This window comes from Gopherus flavomarginatus, chromosome 15 (assembly GCF_025201925.1).
Source record: "Gopherus flavomarginatus isolate rGopFla2 chromosome 15, rGopFla2.mat.asm, whole genome shotgun sequence".
NCBI lineage: Eukaryota > Metazoa > Chordata > Testudines > Testudinidae > Gopherus > Gopherus flavomarginatus.
In genome coordinates this window covers 2721172-2744658 of record NC_066631.1, presented here as the reverse complement: position 1 = coordinate 2744658, position 23487 = coordinate 2721172, and the positions used below count along the sequence as shown (strand labels likewise).

The 23487-nt window shown below is 51.9% G+C and overlaps 1 protein-coding gene across 5 annotated transcripts in view; it reads right to left on the bottom strand.

Annotated features, from left to right (window-relative positions):
• Nucleotides 1-8884: 8884 nt before the first annotated feature.
• THOC5 (THO complex subunit 5) overlaps nucleotides 8885-23487 on the bottom strand; it is a 28788-nt gene continuing 14185 nt past the window's right edge. For all 5 annotated transcript variants that reach the window (XM_050923748.1, XM_050923749.1, XM_050923750.1 and 2 more), the window contains 11 exons: nucleotides 23367-23407; nucleotides 20682-20781; nucleotides 19342-19450; nucleotides 17951-18052; nucleotides 17354-17450; nucleotides 16716-16830; nucleotides 15688-15791; nucleotides 15446-15533; nucleotides 14680-14795; nucleotides 10732-10922; nucleotides 8885-9143 (listed from right to left, as the gene is read on the bottom strand). In XM_050923748.1, coding sequence (XP_050779705.1) covers nucleotides 9080-9143; nucleotides 10732-10922; nucleotides 14680-14795; nucleotides 15446-15533; nucleotides 15688-15791; nucleotides 16716-16830; nucleotides 17354-17450; nucleotides 17951-18052; nucleotides 19342-19450; nucleotides 20682-20781; nucleotides 23367-23407 — 1127 coding nt within the window. In that variant the 3' untranslated portion in view covers nucleotides 8885-9079. The remainder of the gene's footprint in view (nucleotides 9144-10731; nucleotides 10923-14679; nucleotides 14796-15445; nucleotides 15534-15687; nucleotides 15792-16715; nucleotides 16831-17353; nucleotides 17451-17950; nucleotides 18053-19341; nucleotides 19451-20681; nucleotides 20782-23366; nucleotides 23408-23487) is intronic.

The following is a 23487-nucleotide window of genomic DNA, read 5'->3' as shown; positions in this document are numbered from 1 at the left end:
ATTACAAACACTGCACTCCCGAGCACAGCAACAAATATTAGTGACTTTCAGCTTCAAATTGCTGCCTCAAGGCATCCCTGATCCTTATGGCCCCACACTGAACCCCTCTAATAACCCTGGTCCCTGGCTGTTCATATTCAGCCTCCAGGTGCTGAGCCTCAGCAGTCTACCCCTAAGTGAAGCTTCCACCCTTCCCTTCACAAATATTATGGAGTGTACAGCATATGGCTATAAGCATAGGAATATTGTCATCGGCCAGGTCCAGTCTCCCATATAGGCAGCACCAGCGGGCCTTTAAACGACCAAAAGCACACTCAGCAGTCATTCTGCACTTGCTCAGCCTGTTGTTGAACCGCTCCTTACTGCTGTCAAGGTGCCTCATGTATGACTTCATAAGCCACGGTATTAAGGGGTAGGCAGGTCTCCCAGGATCACAGTGGGCATTTCGATTTCCCCTACCGTGATCTTCTGGTCCGGGAAGAAAGTCCCTGCCTGAAGTTTTCTGAACAGGCCAGTGTTCTGAAAGATGCGTGCATCATGCACCTTTCCAGACCAGCCTGTATTAATGTCTGTGAAACACCCATGGTGATCCACAAGTGCCTGGAGAACTATAGAGAAATACCCCTTCCAATTAACATACTCAGTGGCTAGGTGGTCTGGTGCCAGAACTGGAATGGTCTTGCTCTCTATCACCTTTCCACAGTTAGGGAAGCCCATTTGTTTAAAGCCATCCACAATGTCATGCATGTTGCCCAGAGTCATGGTCTTTCGGAGCAGGATGCGATTAATGGCCCTGCAAATGTCTGTCAACACAAGTCCAATGGTCGACTTTCCCACTCCAAACTGGTTAACAACCGATTGATAGCCGTCTGGAGTAGCCAGCTCCCACAGTGCAAGCACTATGTGCTTCTCCAACAGCACGGCAGCGCTCATTCTCGTGTCCTTGCGCCACAGGAGTGGTGCGAGCTCATCACACAGTCCCATGAATGTGGCTTTCCTCATGCGAAAGTTCTGCAGCCACTGCTCGTCATCCCAGACGTGCATCACGGTGTGATCCCACCACTCAGTGCTTGTTTCTCAAGCCAAAAGCCGTGTTCCATTGTGGTCAGCACCTCCGTGAATGCCACAAGCAATCTCCTGTCGTAGCTACTATGCATGGCGAGATCAATATTGACCTCCTCTTGCCTTTGTAGTTTAAGGAATAACTCCACTGCCGTTGTGATGTGTTGGTCAGAGCGACCAGCATACTGGTCAGCAGTTTGGGATCCATTCCTGCAGCCTGAAGAGGCAGGACACACAGTACTCAAACCATTGAAAGATGGTGCCAAATGCAGACAGAAGCACAGGGATTGCTGGGATGTGAAGTGATGCATCACAGGGCATTGAAACAGGACCCAGGATGCTCCATGCCCCCCTTCTGCCTTCCCACAAGTCTTAGCAGCAGAAGAGGAAGAGATGCTCTGTGGGAAAGCTGCCCAGAGTGCACCGCTCCGAATACCATTGCAAGTGCCACAGGTGTGAACACGCTATTGCTCAGGCACCTGTCAGTGTGAACACACAACAGCCGTTTCCCTTCAGCGCTCTCTGAGCGGTGCTGGAAGTGCCGGCGCTGTAACTCTGCCAGTGTAGATATGCCCTAAGGCAGCCAGTCTCTCCATTGGCACTGGCTGAGCCCTGAGCTGAATGACAAATACCCCCCATTTTTTAATTTTGAGATTTCTGGAGGCTCAAACCACCCCTGGGATTCTCTCACTGGGGCTGCAGCACCACCAGACGCACCAGCAGGGCTCGTCTACACACACCAGGCCTTTAACTATGCTGGGAAGAAGCAGGACGAGGGCCCTAGGCTGGGCACAGTTCTCCAGGGGACCACACTGTTACAGCTATTCCCAGACAGGAAGGGGAATGCACCGTACTAGGTTGAGGTGCCTGTCACAATTCCACCTCACCCCAAATCCCCTCTTGCAGCCAGGGGGCAACAATGCCAGGGTTACCCCTCCATTTCCCCTCTCAGGCCTGGTCTTCACTATGGGGTTGGGTCGAATTTAGCCGCATTAGTCGATTTAAAAAGGAATGTGTCCACACAACCAACCCCATTCCGGCAACGTAAAGGGCTCTTAAAATTGACTTCTGTACTCCTCCCCTACAAGGGGAGTAACGCTAAGATCCACTTTGCTGGGTTGAATTTGGGGTAGTGAGGATGCAAATCGACGGTATTGGCCTCCTGGAGCTATCCCAGAGTGCTCCATTGTGACCGCTCTGAACAGGACTTTGAACTCCAGTCCACTAGCCAGGTACACAGGAAAAGCCCCAGGAACTTTTGAATTTCATTTCCTGTTTGGTCAGTGCGGCGAACTCAGCAGCACAGGTGACCATGCAGTCCCCCCAGAATCGTAGAACGTAGAATGTTTCTATGCTCCCCCTATCATGTAGCCTATAGGACTAACCTGCTTGCTTGTGTGTGTGTTCTTATAGTTTACGTATTTGGTTTATTGTAATAGGTTTATAGATGTATATTAAAGTAAATTTGACTGTAATGCAAGAGACCTACAGGCCATATCCTGTATGTTAAGCTAAAGCAAAGTTAGCATAGCTATGTCCTGTGCCCTTTGTACCCAGAAAAGCAAAGTTGACCTTTTATCTTGTTTTTCCTATACCTAAATAAAGTACCTACACCTACGTCCACTAGACAATGGAGAATGGCACAGGGGGGTTTTCAGTGTTGTACCCACAGATTTAACAGGCACACCACAAGAGACTGATGTGCGTACATACCTGTCATTGATAAGCACATACACACTAGCCTATGGGGTAAGTGCACCCTAACGTTTCTCTGGGTGAGGAATGAAATTTGGGCATAAGAAGAAGGATTTCTGGCATTTGCCCTATAAAAGAGACTCCATTTCTCACTTTACTCCATTCTTACTTACTCCATTTCTATTCTTACTTATTCTCTCTCTATTCTATCTATCTACAGTGACTGCTGCTCTCAGTAGGCGAGACTTGTTCTTCTTAAATTTTAAGTTTCCAAGGAACTAGACCAAGCTCGGTTTCCCTAAGTTTTATTCTTTGTTTATTAGGTTTTGATTTTAAGTTTAAGTTAGTCAAGTAAACCCTAAGTTCACTTTAATAGCTCGTAGCTTTAGTTTCTTCTAAGCACTGGATCCCTCACTCAAGAATTGAGAAACCTGAATCACAAGGCTGTTCCTGTGTCTCTTACCACCAGGTTATCCAGGAAGGGTGAGAGTACATTAACCAAAGCTTTGTTGCTATAATACTATATCATCATATGTATCTTTGAATAGCAGTAATGCAACTATAACTTTGTAACTCTGGTTATTTTACCATTTACTTACTATTATTGATTTTAACAAAAAGATCTGTCTCAGTGTGAGGTTCCTGTCATATCCCCGAGGGTCCGTTGTAAATTCTGTGGAGCCTGATTTGGGACAAGAACCTTTATCTTCTGATCAAACAGATTGGTGAGCCTAAAACCCATACTATTCATATTAATAATTAATTACTATTAATATTGTTACTTAAATCAAAATAAAATTAAAATTAATTAAATACATTTAATTCCCATATTATCCAAATTAATATTAGTACACCCTAAATCAAGCTACAATCATCTCCATCCCTGAGGTTATCACAGATTAGAAGGTGGAAGAAACATACTCGCGAGGCCATGTTTTCCGAGCTCATGCAGTCCTCCCGCACTGATAGGGCACAGCTTAATGCATGGAGGCATTCAGTGGCACAGGCCAGGAAAGAATTAAGTGAGTGCGAAGAGCGGAGGCAGGACGCAATGCTGAGGCTAATGGGGGAGCAAACAGACACGATGACGTGTCTGCTGGAGCTGCAGGAAAGCCAACAAGAGCACAAACCCCTGCTGCATCCACTGTATAGCTGCCTACCCTCCTCCCCATGTTCTATAGCCTCTTCACCCAGATGCCCAAGAATGGGGGTGGTGGGGTGGAGGTTCCGGGCTCCCAGCCACTCCACTCCAGAGGATGGCCCAAGCAACAGGCGGCTGTCGTTCAAACAGTTTGATTTTTAGTGTGGCTACAATAAGCAATGTGGCCTTGTCCTTCCCTCCTTCCCCATCCCACCTACCTTGTCCGTTATCTAATTTTTTTTAATTAAGAAAGAAAGCATGGTTTCAAAATAATTGTTACTTTATTTCAAAGGGGAAAGGCTGGTTGGCTTACAGGGAATTAAAATAAACAAAGGGGGCAGGTTTGCATCAAGGAGAAACACACACAACTGTCACACCAAACCCTGGCCAGTCATGAAACTGGTTTTCAAAGCCTCTCTTATGTGTAGCGCACCCTGCTGTGCTCTTCTAATCGCCCTGGTGTCTGGCTGCTCAAAATTGGCTGCCAGGCGATTTGCCTCAACCTCCCACCCCACCATAAATATCTCCCCCTTACTCTCACAGATATTATGGAGCACACAGCAAGCAGCAATAACAATAGGAATGTTGGTTGCGCTGAGGTCTGACCAACAGCGCCAGCGAGCTTTTAAATGTCCAAATGCACATTCTACCACCATTCTGCACTTGCTCAGCCTATAGTTGAACTGCTCCTTACTACTGTCCAGGCTTCATGAACGGATCCCCTGAGCTTGTTGCTGGGGAGCAGGAGAGCAGAGTTGCAGGGGAAGTGATGGAGCCGTACACCATGCCCTGAAGGTTGACAGGAGCTGGGCAGGGAAGACGTTCCCAGAATCCCTGGCCAAGCTACATGTCCGATGAGGACGGTTACCAGTCCTACTGCATTGTCTGCTGCCAGCAGCACCCAGGAGGATCAGAACGGATCCCCCAAGCTTGTCGCTGGGGAACAGGAGAGCAGAGTTGCAGCAGAAGCAGTGGATGATGACAGTCCTATTGCACCGTCTGCTGCGAAGGCAAGGAGCTGCTGCTGTGTAGCAATGCCAGCTGCTGCAGGTGCTTCTGTGTCAAATGCTTGGAGGGCCGGGTAGGGTAAGGTACCTCAACCAAGGAGAAGAGTAAGAGCCCTGGAGCTGTTGCATGTGTCAACCACAGAAATGCTATGGGGTGACACAGCGCCGACCAGACTGGAATGTACCGCTGCCAAGACTTCTTCACCAGCAACAAAGGACAAGAATATGATGCAACTAAAATCTAAAAAGGCCCGCACATTTCCCAGAGTCACTACCCTTGATAACAGAACGTCAATGATTGCATTGGCTACTTGGCTCACAGCAGCCCCCACAATAGACTTGCCCACAACAGCAGCGGTGACAGCGAGCTGAGTGGACTCCACGCTTGCCATGCTATGGCGTCTGCACGAGTAACCCAGGAACAAAGGCACTAAATAATTGTCTGCCATTGCTTTCACAGAGGGAGGGGTGACTGATGACATGTATCCAGAACCACTCGCAACAATGTTTTTGCCCCACCAGGCATTGGAAGCTTAACCCCAGAATTCCAGTGGGTGGCGGAGACTGTGGGAATTGTGGGATAGCTTCCCACAGTGCACTGCTCCAGGAGTCGATGTTAGCCACGATAGCGAGGACTCACTCCGCCAATTTAATGCGCTTAGTGTGGACAGACGCAATTGACTGTATAAAATCAATTTCTAAAAATCGACTTCTATAAAATCGACCTATTAGTGTAGGCATACGCTTAGATTCCCTAAAAATGCCACATCCACCATTACCCTTACCTGGGGCAGCTTATTGTCTAGCCCAGTGCAAACTGGTCCTTGGACACCCCCAGTACAGCCCATTGACCCCCCACCCCAACCGCAGCTACAACTCAAAACACAATCCAGCCACTCAGCCCTTTGCAGCCTCCTGGCGTTGGCTCTCTGGCTCAGGCCCCTCTTCCCTAACAAGGTTTAGTCACCCTGTGCCAGCACGTTTGCACTGGTACAACTGCAGCCACACTAGGGGCTGTACTGGAAACAATAGTGTCAAACTGAGCCCCAAACCAACAGAATTCTGCTGGGACAAAACGTGTGCAGAGCAAGCCCAGGACCCAGGCAGGTTCCACGCTGTGGCGCAGGGCTTGGGGTTTGTGGCTATTCTCTGACGGCAGCAGAAGCAATAACCTCTGTTCTGGCATCTAGGGAAAAATTTCTGTTGAGCGGCCAGAACAATGTGTTACAGTAGCAAAACCCCCAACTGAGCCAAGTGTCTCAGAGATTTGTGTGGATGAAGTGTGTGAGCATGGCCTGTCTCAGCACATTTTGTCCCCTTGCAGACAGCTGGTGAGAACAGCCCTGACACCTGCACCAGAGCTGAAGGCAAATTATGATTACCATTGATTCACTGTGCCAGAAGCTTCAATCCAGCCTTCCCTGCTTCAGACACTGTCCTCAACCTTCCCTCCAATGACAACAGCAGCCTTCATTCTGGGGCCGAGGCTCAGCAACCTCCCTCTTCCTGGATGGGGCTGAGACTGGCATGCTGGGCCTCAGCCTCTGGGGTGGGTACTTGCTCTGTCTGATTGGCACTCAGAAAACACATCGGGTAGAGGAAGAAGCAGTGAAGAATGGGGGGTGGCTGGAGGAACAGGGCCAGCTGCTGGGTGATCAGGACCCCACCCCCATGCCACTTGGGAAAAGGGGGCAGAGGAGAGCTAACGAGTGATTAACACTAACCACCTCTAGGGCACTTTCCCTCCACAACTCTCAAAGCACTTTGCACTGGTGGGTAAAGTAGCATCATCTCCATTTGACAGATTGGGGAAACTGAGATTAAGCAAGCCAGTGGCAGTCAGCAACAGAATGCAGGTCTCCTGCCTTCCAGTCCAGTGGTTTGTCCACTATACCCTATTGCAGAGGTGGGCATACTTATTGGCTCAAAGGCCACATCTGAGTATGGAAATTGTATGGTGGGCTGATTGCTCATAAAATTAAGAGGATGGGATGCAGGAGAGGGTGAGGGCTCCAGCTAGGGGTGCAGGCTCTGGGGTGGGGCCAGAAATGAGGAGTTCAGGTTGTGGGCAGGTGCTCTGTGCTGGGACCGAGGGGTTCAGAGGATGGGAGGGAGATCAGGGCTGGGGGAGGGGGTTGGGGTGCAGGAGGGGGTCAGGGGTGCAGGCTCTGAGCAGTGCTTATCTCAAGCAGCTCCTGGAAGCAGCAGCATGTCACCTCTCTGGCTCCTATGTGGAGGCGCCTCCAGACAGCTACCCTGTCTGCAGGCACCACCCCTGCAGCTCCCATTGGCCATGCTCTTGGGGCAGGGGCAGCGTGCAGAGTCCCCTGGCTGCCCATACATCACTGCTTCCGGGAGCCATGCAAAGTAGGGCAAGCCCCTGACTCCACTGCCCAGCTGCAGCACTGGAGCAGGGCAAGCCCCAGACCTGCTCTCCTCTGGGAACTCGAGGACTGGATTAAAATGTTTGAAAGGCCGGATGCGTCCTCTGGACCGTAGTTTGCCCACCTCTACCCTGGGATAGAGGAAGGCTGGGAGAGGTGTAGAAGGGCAGATTTCTGCACACATGAAGTGGGAAGGCAGCCAGTACAGAGGGAAAGTCCCCTAAGGACTTCAGAGATGGAGTTAATGAGACTCCCTTGCTCTGGCTAACAGGCTGAGCCAGCTGAATAGCTCTTCATGGAATCCTAAAGCCTGAGACCCCTGGTTACCTGAGCTCCCAACCCCTCTTCACAAACTGTAAACTCACAGGGATTGCTTTGGCACTGGACTGCTGCCTCCTGTAGGATGGAAGGGGTCAGCCCCAAGAAACAGAGCCAGGAGGCTGAGGAGAGGATGTACATCTGGCCAAGGACAGAAGGGAAATAGGCAGCACCAGGGGATCTTGAACATCTGTGCAGTGCAGACAGGAGCTGAGTGGGAACATGGCAGAGGCTCTCATCACAGTAAGCAGCATGGGACTCCATGGGCTGCTTCGGAGGAGAGCAGAGCTGAACCTAGAGTGGGATTAGCCTGCCTGCGCAGAGCCCCAGTGCGAGCTTTGCAGGTGAGTAAACGGCAGTGCCATCAGGGGCAGGCAGGAGCAAGCCCACCCTCTCTTCCCCAAAGCCATTTCCCGGTCTGCGAGAAGCGCTTTTTCTGGCTCGTCAGCTGGTGCGCTGCCAGCACAGGAGGGCAAGCGTCCAGGCTGTGGTTCAGGTTCTAGTAATGGGCTATTTTTATCCTCTGTCTTACTCTTATTCAGCACAGGGTGGGGAGGGGGAGCCAGGAAGAACAGAGCGAAACAAACAGAGCGGCAGTCGAGACAGGGTGGGAGAATCAGCGGCATTTCAAGAGGGGGAGAATCGACAGAGCCAAGCAAGGGGCAGCGAATACCAGGAGCCCCCCCTTGTGAGACAGCAGATTTGCTGCCAGGTTTCAGAGCAAACCCCGAAGTAGCTGCAGACATGCCACTTGCTCTTACCCAGCCCCACTCCTGGAGCTGTGGGCTAACACGTACACCCATTCCACCTGCCATTGCCAGCGGTTCACAGCAAACGAGGGAAATGGCTCTGGAGTCAAAGGAGCTGAAGCGCCTCCCCCAGGAGCTGGGATAGGATTTTCCATCCCTGATCAAAAGAGCTTCTTCAAGGCATGGAAGTGCTGTGCAGGGGTGATCAAAGTCCCCTCTCGGGCCCAGCAGAAGGGCAGGACAGAGGGGCAAGCGGCTGAAAAGGCCTGCATGGGCCCAGAGAACAATGACAGTCCAATGACATGTCCTCCATCATGTCTGTGTCCCTAGCGCAGAAGTCTTGGAGCTGCCACTCTTTACGGGCTATTCGCTGAGCCACGCCCTTGGGACATCCACCCGGGACCCTTTATAGAAGCTGCAGGCATAGCTCCTTAATAGGCATCGCTAGCAATGATCCAGCCGCTCCCCTCAGCCGGGCCAGACCCATCCACTAAGGTGCAGCTGGCATTCACACACACTGATCAGAGAGACTTTTCTTCATCTAGAATTTAATACTTTCGAACACCCCTGGGAAGCAACGCTGGAATGGGAGCGCTGCATGGAGGGGCAGGAGAGGTTGCTGGGGGATGTGGTTGAGCCCCAACCAGCTTAGAACAACGTGGCATGGAGATTTGGTGCTGTGGGAGCTCAGTGGTTGGAGGCAGGACAATCCTGGTGATGGGGTCAGCGGTGACTGAAGAACCCCTGTGGATGGTTGTACTTGAATGGCTTCATCCGGTTGGGCCCCCTGCAAGAGGAGATGAAAGAGCGGGGAGGTGAGGCTGCAGTATGCACTAGACCAGGGGTTCCAACCTCTCTGAGGGCCCCCAACATGCTATAAAATCTCCACCGCCCACCTGTGCCACAGGAACTGCTTTTCTGCATCTAAAAGCCAGGGCTGGCGTTAAGGGTTAGCAAGCAGGGCAATTGCCCAGGGCCCCAGTTAGCTAAGTTACTCAGGCTTTGGCTTCAGCCCCAGGTGGCAGGGCTCAGGGCCCTGGGTTTCAGCCCCATGCGGTGGGACTTTGGCTGTCTGCCCTGGGCCAAAGCCAGTCTACCGCTGGCCCTGCTGGGCGAACCCCCTGAAACCTGCTCAAGACCCCCCAGAAGGCCCTGGAGTCCTGGCTGAGAACCCCTGCACTAGACCTTTCAATGGAAGGGGATCTCAAGTATGGGTGCAGAGGAAACAAACCAGGAGCCTAAGGGCTGAGCCTCATTCAGAGTGTCTACTGCAGGGAGCATCAGTCTCATTGCAAGAGCCATTTGCCCCAGTGTAAAACTGCCAGGACAATTAGGCTCAAAAGCAGTAAATAGTTGCTCAAGTTGGCCAGGGATCTGCAGGGCAGAGAGAGACTGGGAGGATGCTCGGACTGGAACCGCAGCACTGTCTGGGGGAAGCTTGCCCAGCGACTGTTCTTTGGCTGAGTATGGACGGGGGCGATTGGTGAGCATTAGTCCAGTGCTCGGAGAAAGGGATAAAATGGTGAGAGGCACCTGCCAGAGCAGGAGAACCTGCTTGTTAGAATGAGATGTGTGTGGTGAGTTCAGCAGGAGATCCCTGATCAGGGGCATGCTCCTGAGAGCCCATTTCTGGGGGGTGGGGGAGGAGCTTCTACCTAGGGGCAGGACAGACCATGGGGAGGCACCATTTAAGGTCAGTCACTTATGGTTAAGGGCCAGACCAGCAGGTGTGGAGGAACCCAGGAGGGACTTCTTGGCAAGGAGCAGCTGCCATCTGTGCCACGCCATGGCAAAGAGCTGGGGCAGCTACTAGAGAACCAAGAGCCTCAGCTCACAGGTCACCATCCTGAATGGCTCTGCCCAGGATCTCGACAGCTCGGGTGCAGGATTCAATCAAGGGGGTGGCGGGGAGGACAGAAATCAGCCACAAACATCAAGGCCAAGAAAACAGAGTAAATAGCATTGGCTGATCTCGCTCCTGGGTGGAAGTGTTCTACATCCCAACCGCAGCAGAGAGAAGCTGGAGGCAGGAGGAACCGCCGGCTCCTGGGGGTGGGGGAAGAGATCTCTCTGCAGGCAGCAAACAAGATGCTCTGAGTGATGCTCAGCTGCTATCAAGTGTAAGGTGGAAGGGAGGAGGTGAGGGAAGTGATCTGCAGAGCTGCACATTCCAGGGAACAGGGCAGCTCTAGAAACTACCTCCTTAGACGGCCTCTGATTCACTTCAGATTAAATGTTTACCTCCCTGGTATGTACCCCACATGGAGTCTTGCTGGCCAGAGAGCTACGCATGGTCCCTGTGTGTGTCTGCATTGGCTCCAGCGCAGCCCTCTGCTCGCTCCCCGAGGTCTGCTGGCAGCAGGCTGGGTCCTCACCTGACAAGACGCAGGCACATCTTCTCCTGGGGGAACTCCTTGGGCCCTTCCACGCTGGTGTCATGGGATTCTGTTTCCAGGTAGACGTCCAGCACGACACACAAGCGCTGCAGCTGATTGGTCAGAAGCTGGTAGCCAGGCTTTGGCCCGCACAGCTCCTTGTAGCACACATTGACCTCGCTCTCCATTGCCTGCAAGAGCCGGGGGGGAGGGGGTGGGGGGTGAGATCAGTCTCATGAGGAACCCTGGCCAGCTTATCACTCGATACTTTCCCTTCCTGCGCCATGGGCAGTCACAGAATCATAGAATATCAGGGTTGGAAGGGACCTCAGGAGGTCATCTAGTCCAACCCTCTGCTCAAAGCAGGACCAATTCCCAACTAAATGATCCCAGCCAGGGCTTTGTCAAGTCTGACCTCAAAAACCTCTAAGGAAGGAGATTCCTCAACATCCCTAGGTATCCCATTCCAGTGCTTCACCACCCTCCTAGTGAAATAGTGTTTCCTAATATCCAACCTAAACCTCCTCCACTGCAACTTGAATCATTACTCCTTGTTCTGTCATCTGCTACCACTGAGAACAGTCTAGATCCATCCTCTTTAGAACCCCCTTTCAGCTAGTTGAAAGCAGCTATCAAATCCCCTCTCATTCTTCTCTTCTGCAGACTAAACAATCCCAGTTCCCTCAGCCTCTCCTCGTAAGTCATGTGCTCCAGCCCCCTAATCATTTTTGTTGCCCTGTGCTGGACTCTTCCCAATTTTTCCACATCCTTCTTGTAGTGTGGGTCCCAAAACTGGACAGTATTCCAGATGAGGCCTCACCAATGTCAAATAGAGAGAATGATCACATCCCTTCATCTGCTGGCAATGCCCCTACTTATACAGCCCAAAATGCCGTTAGCCTTCTTGGCAACAAGGGCACCCAGACTCATATCCAGCTTCTCGTCCACTGTAACCCCTAGGTCCTTTTCTGCAGAACTGCTTCCTAGCCGTTCGGTCCCTAGTCTGTAACAGTGAATGGGATTCTTCCGTCCTAAGTGCAGGACTCTGCACTTGTCCTTATTGAACCTCATCAGATTTCTTTTGGCCCAATCCTCCAATTTGTCTAGGTCCCTCTGTATCCTATCCCTACCCTCCAGCGTATCTACCACTCCTCCAAGTTTAGTGTCATCTGCAAACTTGCTGAGGGTGCAATCCACGCCATCCTCCAGATCATTAATGAGGATATTGAACAAAACCGGCCCCAGGACCGACCACTGGGGCTCTCTGCTTGATACTGGCTGCCAGCTAGACATGGAGCCGTTGATCACTATCCATTGAGCCGACGATCTAGCCAGCTTTCTATCCACCTTATAGTCCATTCATCCAGCCCATACTTCTTTAACTTGCCGGCAGGAATACTGTGAGAGACCGTATCAAAAGCTTTGCTAAAGTCAAGGAATAACATGTCCACTGCTTTCCCCTCATCCACAGAGCCAGTTGTTATCTCCTCATAGAAGGCAATTGGGTTAGTCAGGCATGACTTGCCCTTGGTGAATCCATGCTGACTGTTCCTGATCACTTTCCTCTCCTCTAAGTGCTTCAGAATTGATTCCTTGAGGACCTGCTCCATGATCTTTCCAGGGACTGAGGTGAGGCTGACTGGCCTGTGGTTCCCCGGATCATCTTCCTTCCCTTTTTTAAAGAAGGGCACTACAGTAGCCTTTTTCCAGTCGTCCGGGACCAACCCCGTTCGCCATGAGTTTTCAAAGATAATGGCCAATGGCTCTGCAATCACGTTCGCCAACTCCTTTAGTACCCTCGGATGCAGCGCATCCAGCTCCATAGACTTGTGCTCATCCAGCTTTTCTAAATAGTCCCAAACCACTTCTTTTTCCACAGAGGGCTGGTCACCTCCTCCCCATACTGTACTGCCCAGTGCAGCCGTCTGGGAGCTGACCTTGTTTGTGAAGGCAGAGGCAAAAAAAGCATTGAGTATATTAGCAATTTCCACATCCTCTGTCACTAGGTTGCCTCCATTAGGGTAAGGGGCCCCCTACTTTCCTTGACTTTCTTCTTGTTGCTAACATACCTGAAGAAACCCTTCTTGTTACTCTTAACATCTCTTGCTAGCTACAACTCCAAATGTGATTTGGCCTTCCCGATTTCACTCCTGCATGCCTGAGCAATATTTTTATACTTCTCCCTAGTCATTTGTCCAACCTTCCACTTCTTGTAAGCTTCTTTTTTGTGTTTAAGATCAGCAAGGATTTCACTGTTAAGCCAAGCTGCTGCCATGTTTACTATTCTTTCTACACATCGGGATGGTTTGTTCCTGCAATCTCAACAAGGATTCTTTAAAATACAGCCAGCTCTCCTGGACTCCTCTCCCCCCATGTTATTCTCCCAGGCGATCCTGCCCATCAGTTCCCTGAGGGAGTCAAAGTCTGCTTTTCTGAAGTCCAGGGTCCGTAGTCTGCTGTTCTTTCTTTCTTGTATCAGGACCCTGAACTCAACCATCTCATGGTCACTGCCTCCCTGGTTTCCATCCACTTTTGTTTCCCCTACTGATTCTTCCCTGTTTGTGAGCAGCAGGTCAAGAAGAGCTCTGCCCCTAGTTGGTTCCTGGAAATTGTCCCCTACATTTTCCAAAAACTTCCTGGATTGTCTGTGCACTGCTGTATTACTCTCCCAGCAGATATCGGGGTGACTGAAGTCCCCATGAGAACCAGGGTCTGTGATCTAGTAACTTCTGCTAGTTGCTGGAAGTAAGCCTCGTCCACCTCATCCCCCTGTTCTGGTGGTCTAAAGCAGACTCCCACCACGACATCACCCTTCTTACTCACACTTCTAAACTTAATCCAGAGATTCTCAGGTTTTTCTGCAGTTTCATACTAGAGCTCTCAGCAGTCATACTGCTCTCTTACATACAATGCAACTCCCCCACCTTTTCTGCCCTGCCTGTTCTTCCTCAACAGTTTATATCAGTGGTCCTCAACCTTCGCCAGATGACGAGCCATGGAAGACCGTGGCGGCGGACGAGCATCTGCCGAAATTCCGCTGACAAGCAGCAATGTCAATAGGCATCAGTGCCAAAATGCAGCTGATAAGCAGCGCCATCCAGAGGCGTCGCTGCTGAAATACCGCAAAAAATCAGCGGCATTTCCGCAGCAACGCCTCTGGATAATGCAGCTTGTCAACGGCATTTCGGCGGACGCCTGTCTGCTAACCAGTATGCGAATATATTTAGATGCCCCGGCGGGAGCCATGGTGCCCATAGGCACTGCGTTGAGGACCCCTAGTTTGTACCCATCCATGACAGTACTCCAGTCGTGATTTATCCCACCAGGTCTCTGTTATTCCAATCACATCATAATTCCTTGACTGTGCCAGGACTTCCAGTTCTCCCTGCTTGTTTCCCAGGCTTCTTGCATTTGTGTATAGGCACTTAAGATAACTCACTGATCGTCCTGCTTTTTCAATATGAGCCAGGAGTCCTCCCGTCTCGCGCTCTCCTGCTTGTGCTTCCTCCTGACATCCCACTTATCTCAGGGCTTTGGTCTCCTTCCCCCAGTGAACCTAGTTTAAAGCCCTCCTCACTAGGTTAGCCAGCCTGCTTGCGAAGTGTCTCCTGCAGGGACCCCCCCCATCTGCTGCAGGAACCTTGCTTTATGGTGAAGGGGCTGGCTCGACACCCCCGGAAACCCAAGATCTCTCCGTCTTCCCCCATCCCTCCTCAGCATGCCCGGTACAGTTGCTACCAAGATGCTTCAGCCAGGCTACCTCCCAAAAGGCAAGAGAGGAGTTCAGACTCCATGGCCCATTGACCCCCCCGCCCTCTGCCGTGCCTGCTGATCTACTCCTTCTAACAGGCCAGTGACTGGCATCACACAGCAGTGGCTCTGGCACTTCCAAACCACATTAGATCTGACCCAATGAAAGGACTCCTCTCCCCCTCCCCTCCAGTTTACCCGAATGTTGTCGTCGTTGCTATTGGTTTTCTCCCCTTTCCAGTTCAGACACAGGTTAAAGATGGGTGGCATGGAAGAGTAGCCTGGATTCAGCACAACAGCTGCTTGGAGTTTGGCTGAGATGTGCAAAGGAAGAGATCTAGGATTACACACTACCCCTGAACTTCCCCACACCTCAGGGATGCACATGGCCCTGGCACAGCTCTCAAGCCAATGGGCAGCTCCCTACCCCTCTCATCCAGTTTGGCTTGTTCCCAGCACACTGGATCTGCTTTTTGGAATCTAGGTTGATGGCCTGGGAGGACTCTGTCTCCCCCAACCAGCCACTCAGTGACAGAGCCAGAGCATTCTGGAGAACGACTTCAGTACCTGTCAGGGAGCAGCCAGGGTGCCAGCCGAGCAAGGGAGGAGGGCACCCATCTTTGCCAGGCCCCCAGATGGCAGACTGAAGCTGTGCGCTGGCTGAAGACAAAGTCTAGAAGAGCCCACACCAATCACTTACTGGGGGAGCAACAGCAGATCCCCCCAGGGCCACTGTCTAGTGAAAGGGCACAGCTGTCCACAAAGGTTGAGACCCACTGATCTAACTGACCCAACAGCTTCTGCTGCTGACACCTGCTAGTGATGTCTCAGCCTTTCAAGGCCCATCAAGCTTGAGGGGTGCATGTCCCACTGGCTGCTTCTGAGTGTAATGTCAGAGGGAACAAGGGAAGCCATATGCAGCACTCCCTGAAGCCGGAGACCAAAGGAAGGGAAACACACCCACCTGTTCCTCTCTCTACCAGTGCCGTATAATAGAGGTGAGTGTCTTCAGCTAAGCCAGCCTCCACGACATCTTTGGTGTAGGATAGCTCCTGCAGGGGGATAAACAAAGCTGTGCACTCAGATCTGCAGCCTGGGCACCAAGGACAGGAAAGTGCAGGGTTACTGATTTGCTTCTCCCATGGGGAACGGGGAGCTGAAGCCGGTCCCTTGCTCTGGCGCTGCACCTAAGGCATCTGCACCTACCAGATAATCCTCGTAGGGGAGCGCGGCCCACTTCACCAAGCGCGACACGACCTTGGAAGGGAAGAGGTGCTGGCACTCGCTGGAGACCGGCACGATGCCATGCTCTGAAAGCAACGACAAAGCCAGCTGAGCAGCACTGAACCCCACAGGCAGGATCAAACCCCACTACCGCTGTCTGGGACAATCAAGACAGAACCAGGGGGTGGGAGAGGTGGCGGGGGTGGGGAGAAGCTCAGGTACAGTGAAATCTGGAGTCCATGGGCCTCTTTAGTTGAAGTTGATGTCTACAGACACTGAATAGAGGGGCACGCGAGAGCATCCGGCAGCTCCCCAGCCTGTGCCATGATCCCTCCAGAGTCCACAGGCTGGGCAGGGTGGGGCATGTCTGCACATGGACGGGAGAAACTTCGGAAAAGTGCAGACTGTGAGGGGAGCAACTCAGCTCCCTCCACGTGCCCAACTGATTCCCAGCACGGTGTTAGAGGGCAGAGTGAACGCAGCCCAATCCAGCTGCTGGGAGCGAGCCAGCTGAAGCAAAGCCTGCCTCACGCATGATCAGTAAAACTGCCAGCTATGCTCTATCTGCAGAGCCTTCACGGCTGGTGACAGCACCAAAGGCAGAAAGAAGAGCTGGACTTTCTGAAGCCAGGTGGAACTTCCAGCACTGGCCATTAGACCAACCTTCCACTGGGTATATGGGGAGTTTGATCTGGTCACCAGGAGACACCCACGGGGCCATCTGTACAGAGCCACTGTAAGCAGAGCTCCAAGAAGGGGGGGGGTCAGAGACAATCACTGCAGGGACCAGAGTCTCACTTTCCTGTTCCGAAAGCAGGAGCCGTGTCCTGTGTCTGCAGAAAGGACAAGGGGGCATGGGAGTTCTGCTGGCGGAGAGCCATGGAATCCCTTCAAGGAAACATTATTGTCACCTCTTCTAAACAGGATTCAAATGGACAACCCTGCTTTGATGGCCAATGGTCTATGCTCAGGGGAGGAGGAAGATCACTGGGAGGATGCGGTGTCCTTACCAAGTGAAGCAAACTGCTTGTGGAGAGCCAGGCGGGACTGCAGCCTCATCCTGAGCAACTTCATAGTCATCTCCATGTGGCTGGCACTCAGCGAGTTATCTGCGGTCACTGTGTGCTGCGGACAGGGAGGACCGATCTAGAACCTGCATTTCCCTCCTCACCCATTAGCAGGGGCTGACAGCTGGTTGTGTTGGAATCCCTTGAGCACAGTATTCCACAGTGCCCAGTACACCGGGAAAATACATTTCCCTCTGGTTACTCTCTGGAACATGCCCATCCCCCTCCATCTAATTAGCCTGAAGGAAACAAACTCCCACTTGGGAAGAGGAGCTCGATTTGGCTCCCACCAAACCAACAAGACTGGGCCATGGCCGAGCAAGACTGTGGAAACACCAGCCTGTCCCTGCCCCAGTTCAGCCCCTAACGCTGCAGTTAGATTCCTGAGCTCAGGAGTGACTGCCATTTGATACTGCAGTAGCCACCAAAGCTGGCTGCACCGCGCGTTGGAGCCTAAAAGAATGGCATCCATTGGCTTCAGCTCCCCGGGTAGAGCAGAGGGGACAGCAGCCTGGCAGAGCCTCAGGAGACATCTTCCATTGCTAGGGCTTTGCTTTCCAGAGGCTGTGCCTCAGACATACCTGAGGCTGATCTTTGGGGAAATGCAGACCACCCAGCTTCTGCACCCACACGTAGGGGTGCCCCAGATCTGTCACGTAATCACTCAGGGTCAGGATGCTTAGGAGACAAAAGGAAAATATCGCAATGCCACGCAGGACGGGGGGTCTCCCCAATGTGAGAGAGCCAGACCTGGAGTGCCTGAAACAGCAGACAGACCCATCTCCACGACACTGACCAATAGTATGACTCCAGCTCCTGATGCAGCCATGGACACCCAAAGGGGCAGGCATCCGAGTCCCGAACTTCAGGTATCCGAGTTCTTTTCCCAGCTAAACAAGGCTTCCATTATAGATGAGCCACTATATCACTCAGCTATTCTGGAAGCAGCAGCCCAGCCTGAGTGTAGGGTATTGCCATTTGGCCTGGCTGCCCCAGCTGTCCTGGGCTAGAAAGCTTCCCCAGAGTGCACACTGGCAAGAGAAGCCCTTTAGGTCCCACGTCATGATGGGAACGACGCAAGCACGCTGGTCGCCTGCTCTAGGCTGCCCTGCCTGACTGGCCTCCATGGGCGAAGCTGGACATGACAAAGGGCAGGGGCAGATGTACAGCCGACTCACCCAACTTTATCGAACTGGAACTGGTTGGCTGGATTTGGAGTTCTCTTCCCATGATCCCCAGGATACAGGCAGTTCAGCAGGGAGCCTGGAGACAGCAGATCTCTGGGGGACAGGGAAGCCTAAAGTCAGCCACATCATTTGCAGCTGGCAAGTGGGGGGGGGGGGGGGGGGGCCCTGCCGTGCAGGAACACCGCTCTTCCCTGCCCCTGCCCAGCAAAGGGGCACTGCCATGGAGAAAGCTCTCCAAGCCAGGGGGCCTGTCCACTGCCACGCGGAAGCTCACGCTATGAGGTGCACAGACAAACAGCCCCCACTTCCCATCTCATGCCTGGAGCTCCTTCAGAACTGGGCATTTTCTGCTGAATTAATGTCCAGGGCAGGTTTCTGCCGCTGCAGTTTCAGCCCAGTTCTCACACTAATCAAACTTGGATGGGTTCTCTGGCAGAAGGCATTATCCATGGCTCTTGAGACAAGGTGACCTGCAGAACAAGAAGGTGGAGGGAGAGTGCCAGACACAGGCCTGGGGAAGGGAAGGAAACTATTCATCTGCAAGATGGTAATTAAATGCGACAAGCAGATGAGATGCCCCAGCTCCTCCTCTGCCTGGGCACTAACCTATTAATCTGGGCCCGCTGGCTGCAGCAGCAGACACGCGCACTCAAAGGGGAGCAGATTTGTTTTCCCAATGATCAAAACCACGTGACCATCTCCCTTTACCCTGATCCCTCAGTCTCACTGCAGGGGATAAATGAGATTAGAGAAGGACTCTGTCTCTGTACCAACAACTCAATCTGCTGCACCGTGCCCTGCCCCAACCTCCCCCAAACTGTAGCTGAGTGAACAGCTGCATCACCCTGGCAGCTGGCCAACAAAGGGCTGCGGGATGGGTCTCCCTTGCTGAAGGGAAGGACGCTGCATGAACAATGCGGCCAACTGCTTCGTTCAGGAGGATTTTCAAGTCTACAGCTCTCCCTGCTGGTAGTCACCTCGTGCAGCAAAGGCTGAGATAAAGCCCCCAGGTCCAAGCTCTGCTGGGCTGCTCACGCCAAGGCAGGATGAGAAATGCAGGCAGCATTTCAACTGAAAGTAGCTTGCAACTTTTCAGCCGGGGAAGGGATGAGTGAGGCACATCCTGACAACAGCTTTCCCTTCTCAGTCCCACCGCTGCTTTTTAGAGGTCGGGGGAAGGAGTCCTGCTAACCACTCTGCCGTGCTCAACGCCAGTCAAGCCTGTCACCTGGGCTGCCTGGCACGGGATATTTGAGGGTCACTTTGAACAGAGAACATTGAGGATAGCAGCTCCTCTGTGGTGAGATCAATGCCAGACATATTCCATCCCCAGTGCAGGACTGAACAGATTTGGCCTTGACACCTTCGTGGACTCAGCTTACCCAGCACTGATGGGCGTGGCCATCTCCGTAGCAGTGGTCACCTTGGTTTTCACCGTCATGACATTGAGGTTCATCAGGTAGTAGAAGATCAGGTGGAGCACGCTGTCATCTGTGTGGTGACATTGGTGATGGGCGTGGGAAAGAAAAGCCATTTGTGGGGATGAAGGAGCATGGCAGAGAAGAAAGGAAGAAAATGTCAAGAGAAGCAGAAAGCCCATACCACTTTCACTGGCTCACGTGGCTGCTGACTCTGGGCAGATGTAGACACTGACACCAAATGGGGGGAACTATGTACAATTCTAAGCTAGAAATCAGGGGAAGGAAGGGAATCAGTGATCCAGGTTAACGGGAAGTGCAGGGGCAGCATACAATATCCCCCCCTGGGATCTGGCCAGGCCACTGGGCTTAACAACCCTTCTCTAACGAGATGTGCTGAGGATCTTGACTAAGCATAGGTGGCTCTAGGTCTCCTCTGAAAGACAGTCTGACCCCCTGGCCTCAGGCCAGAGCACTGGGGCAATGCTGTCTCAAAGCAAAGCATGGCCCTTGCTGAACTCCCAGCACCGCTTTTCCTTAGAGCTTTCCCAGCCAAGTACTGGCCAGGCTCATCCTGCTTGGCTTGTGGGACAGGACAAGTTCCAGAGCCTGAGACTGGACAGCTGTAGGCCCTACATACTGCTACCCTGGGGATCCTACATATGTGAGAAGTGTGCAAGACGTGGCCAATGAACCCCTCTCTTCCTGGCCAAGCCCCATGTAGAGGCATTTCTGCTGGAAGAGGCAGAGCCAAGTGTTTCCATGTGCGCCTGGGAGCGCAGAGCTGCTAGTGCAGAGGCCAAAAGGCACAGCCAGAGGGCCCTGATTTTTGCACCAGCGCCTCTATGTTCTCAGAACTGACAGATAAAACCCTGCTCCCCGTGCCTGAGAGCAGAGAAGCAAACAAAGAACTGCCTAGGATCTACTGAGAACCAAACAGCCCGGCCCATCCAGAGGGCATGAGAATACCATACAGTGGGAAGCCAGATGAGTTCCCCTCCCCAGAACAGCTGTGCCAGGGTGCTCTGGCAACTCCACCAGTACCACAGTTCGAGTTCACTTGTCTTTGTCCCCCACCGCCTACATGGAATGGTTTCGCTCACTCTGGGCAGACCTGCCATGAAGATCATTGTTCAGTCACACGGGGGGGCTTTTGTGACTCACCCCCAGGTGGATCTTTGAAACTCGACCCTTGGGGCCACATTCTGATCTCACAGGCACAGGTGTACATCCAATGGCTCACTGAAGTCAATGGATTTACACCGAGATCAGAACCCAACTCTCAGTGTCTAATGCCCTTGTACCTTTGCACTTGAGGTCAATGGTAACAGACAGGGGGTGTCTCTTCAGCATCTCCTTGCGCTTGTCGTCCAGCTGCACGCCCAGCGTGGGGCGGCGACGCTTCTGCAGCAGGGGAGAGCAAAATCACAGTGCCTGAAAACATGTCACATTCTTCCCACCCCATGGCGATGTGCTGACGGCAAATGGGGCAAGCTTCTCTGTATTTTGCAGGCAAAACAATGCTTAGCACTTACACAGTAACTTAATTATAACTACTCCATGCAGCATCCTGGATGCCAGGCAGGGAATTTACAGATAGGGAAACTGAGGCACAGAGCTGTGACTTGTCAAGTCCACAAAAGGTAATCGGGGTCAGATCTCAGGAGCTGCTGAGTGCTCTCTCCGATAGCATCTGCACGTCCGACTGCCCGTACTCAGTGTGCTCCTTCTGCCAAAGCACTAAGAACCTGAACCCTACGAGGAATGAGCAATGCCTAGCATACCCAGAGCCCAGTCATGCAAACTTCCTCGGAGAAGGTTTCCAAAGGCCCTCAGGGCAATTCAGTGCTCAACTCCCACTGCCTTTGAAAATGGATTGAAAATGAAAAGGGCTCTGAGAACATTAACTCTCACATCCTCGCCTTGGGAGGTGTGACAAAGGGAGAATTTGGTAATATTTTTATTATTCCTCTGCATGCCTCAGTTTTCCCCGAGCTTTGCATTGCTGTGCATGGAGTATAAAGGGTTAAAAAGCATGGGGCAGAGCAGGGGACAGGAGGTGTTGGGCCATGTAACTGTCGCGGGGGGGCGTGTAAATGGGTGTGTCAGGACTGGCTGAAACTGATCCATATCAATGGAGGATCCGGAAAGGCAAAGGGAACCCCAATAGCCAGGACATTCACACCTAGCAACCCACAGCCAAGAGGAAGCAGATCCCCCCATGCAGGGAGAAGCAGAGCAAAGGCCTGGAGCTGGAGAACAAAGCAGAAAGGTGGCAGGGAGCTAAGAGCTTGCATCTGGAGTCAGACGGACCCCAGGCGCTCAGGAGAAAGGGACAGATGGCAGTGCTGGCCAGGGTGAATTCTACCCCAACCTTTGCCTCTCCACACCAGGGTAGAGAAAAACTGGTGAGGTTTGATTTGAAAAAAGAAAAAAAAATTAAGAAATTAGATTTTATTTGAAATCAGATTATTTTTGATGCTATTCCAATCACAGTAAGTTTTTCCTGTAAACTGGTTTAAAAGGAATAAAAAGGAGGAGGGAGGGAGGGAATGAAATCTACAAGTTTGGAAAGTCTGAAGGAAGCCGTCACGTAGGAAACGGTCTCTCCTTTTTATGAGACTGAGGTGAGTAGGAACTTACGTTCCCGTCGCTTTCCTATCAGCATGTTGGAAAATTTTTCCAGGCTGACCTGAAATAATCAAGTAATTCACAGACTACGATTAATCCCTATTGAGTTGTAAATGTGAAACATGTTTTGATAAGAGAAGTTTATGTATCCAAAACATTTAAAAGTTGGCTTGTATAATAAAAATAAATCTTATATTGCTGTTCTGTGTGTTTAATTCAATTCCGGTTACCACCCTAATGAAGTTTGACACAAATCAGGAGCAAAAAGCCAATTACCTAGTAAATATGCAATGTGTCAGTCACCCTTTTCTAACATACTAAACAGGTACAATTAACAAGAATTTGAAACTATTAAGCTATATAATTACTTGAATAAATGTATATAGTTACAGTTTATCCCGCAAGATAACAAAAAGATACCAAATCTAATGCACAGGCTCTATTAAGTTGTAAATCAACGTTTTAATGGTTAGATCAACCAATAAAGTTATACTTTTCTGCATAAAAATCCTTGAAGTACAAATGGAAAAGCTGATTAAAATCAATGCTATAAATGAGGTTTTCCCCAGCCCGCCCTGCTCCATGCTAACCGAAGGACTTTCCGATTCTGGAGGCCAGGAGACTAAGAAATCGTTACCCGTGTTTGGAAAGGCTGCCGAGCGGCACTGCAGATACTCTTGGAGCAGTGTAAGTCCCTGGGGCCCAGTGCACTAAAGGGGTCACTCCCAAGGGACTGGTTACAGGCTGGGCAGGGGGTGGCCAACCTGGGGCTCCAGATGTTAACATGCGGCTCTTCAGAGGTTAACATGCGGCTCCTTGTCTAGACACCGACTCCAGGGCTGGAGCTACAGGTGCCACCTTTCCAATGTGCCAGGGGGTGCTCACTGCTCAACCTCTGGCTCTGCCTCCACTCCTCCCCTTCCCGCCCCCATCCCCCAAGCCTGCCGTGGCCTCACTCTTCCCCCGCCCCGAGCCAGCTGATCGGCAGGGCTGCTGGTGGGTAGGAGGCGCAGGGAGCAGGGTGGGGAAGCTGACGCTGATGTATTACTGTGGCTCTTTGGCAATGTACAGTGGTAAATTCTGGCTCCTTCTCAGGTCAGGCTGGTCACCCCTGGACTAGACCCTGTGGATCTGTGACAGATGGCATTGTCGGTCCTATTTCACGTTGAGGCCCAGAGGAGAAGTGACTTGCTCAAGGTCACACATTGGATCAGCGGCAGAGCAGGGGAGAGACTCAGCCCCCCACTCTAAGCACTATCCAATGCTTCACTGGCAGAAACAAAAGTGGGTCCACCTACGTGAGGTGAGAGTAGAGTAGAGCCCAGAATTTCAATATTGGAGCTGTGCTAGTCTCTTACCGTGGTCTGCTCCTCTTCAGCATCAGAATCACTCTCGTCATCTGCACATGCAAACACAGGGATAAGCAAGTGCCACGCGGAGGGATCCATTTGAGAGACTGTTCAAACATCGCGGTGGCCA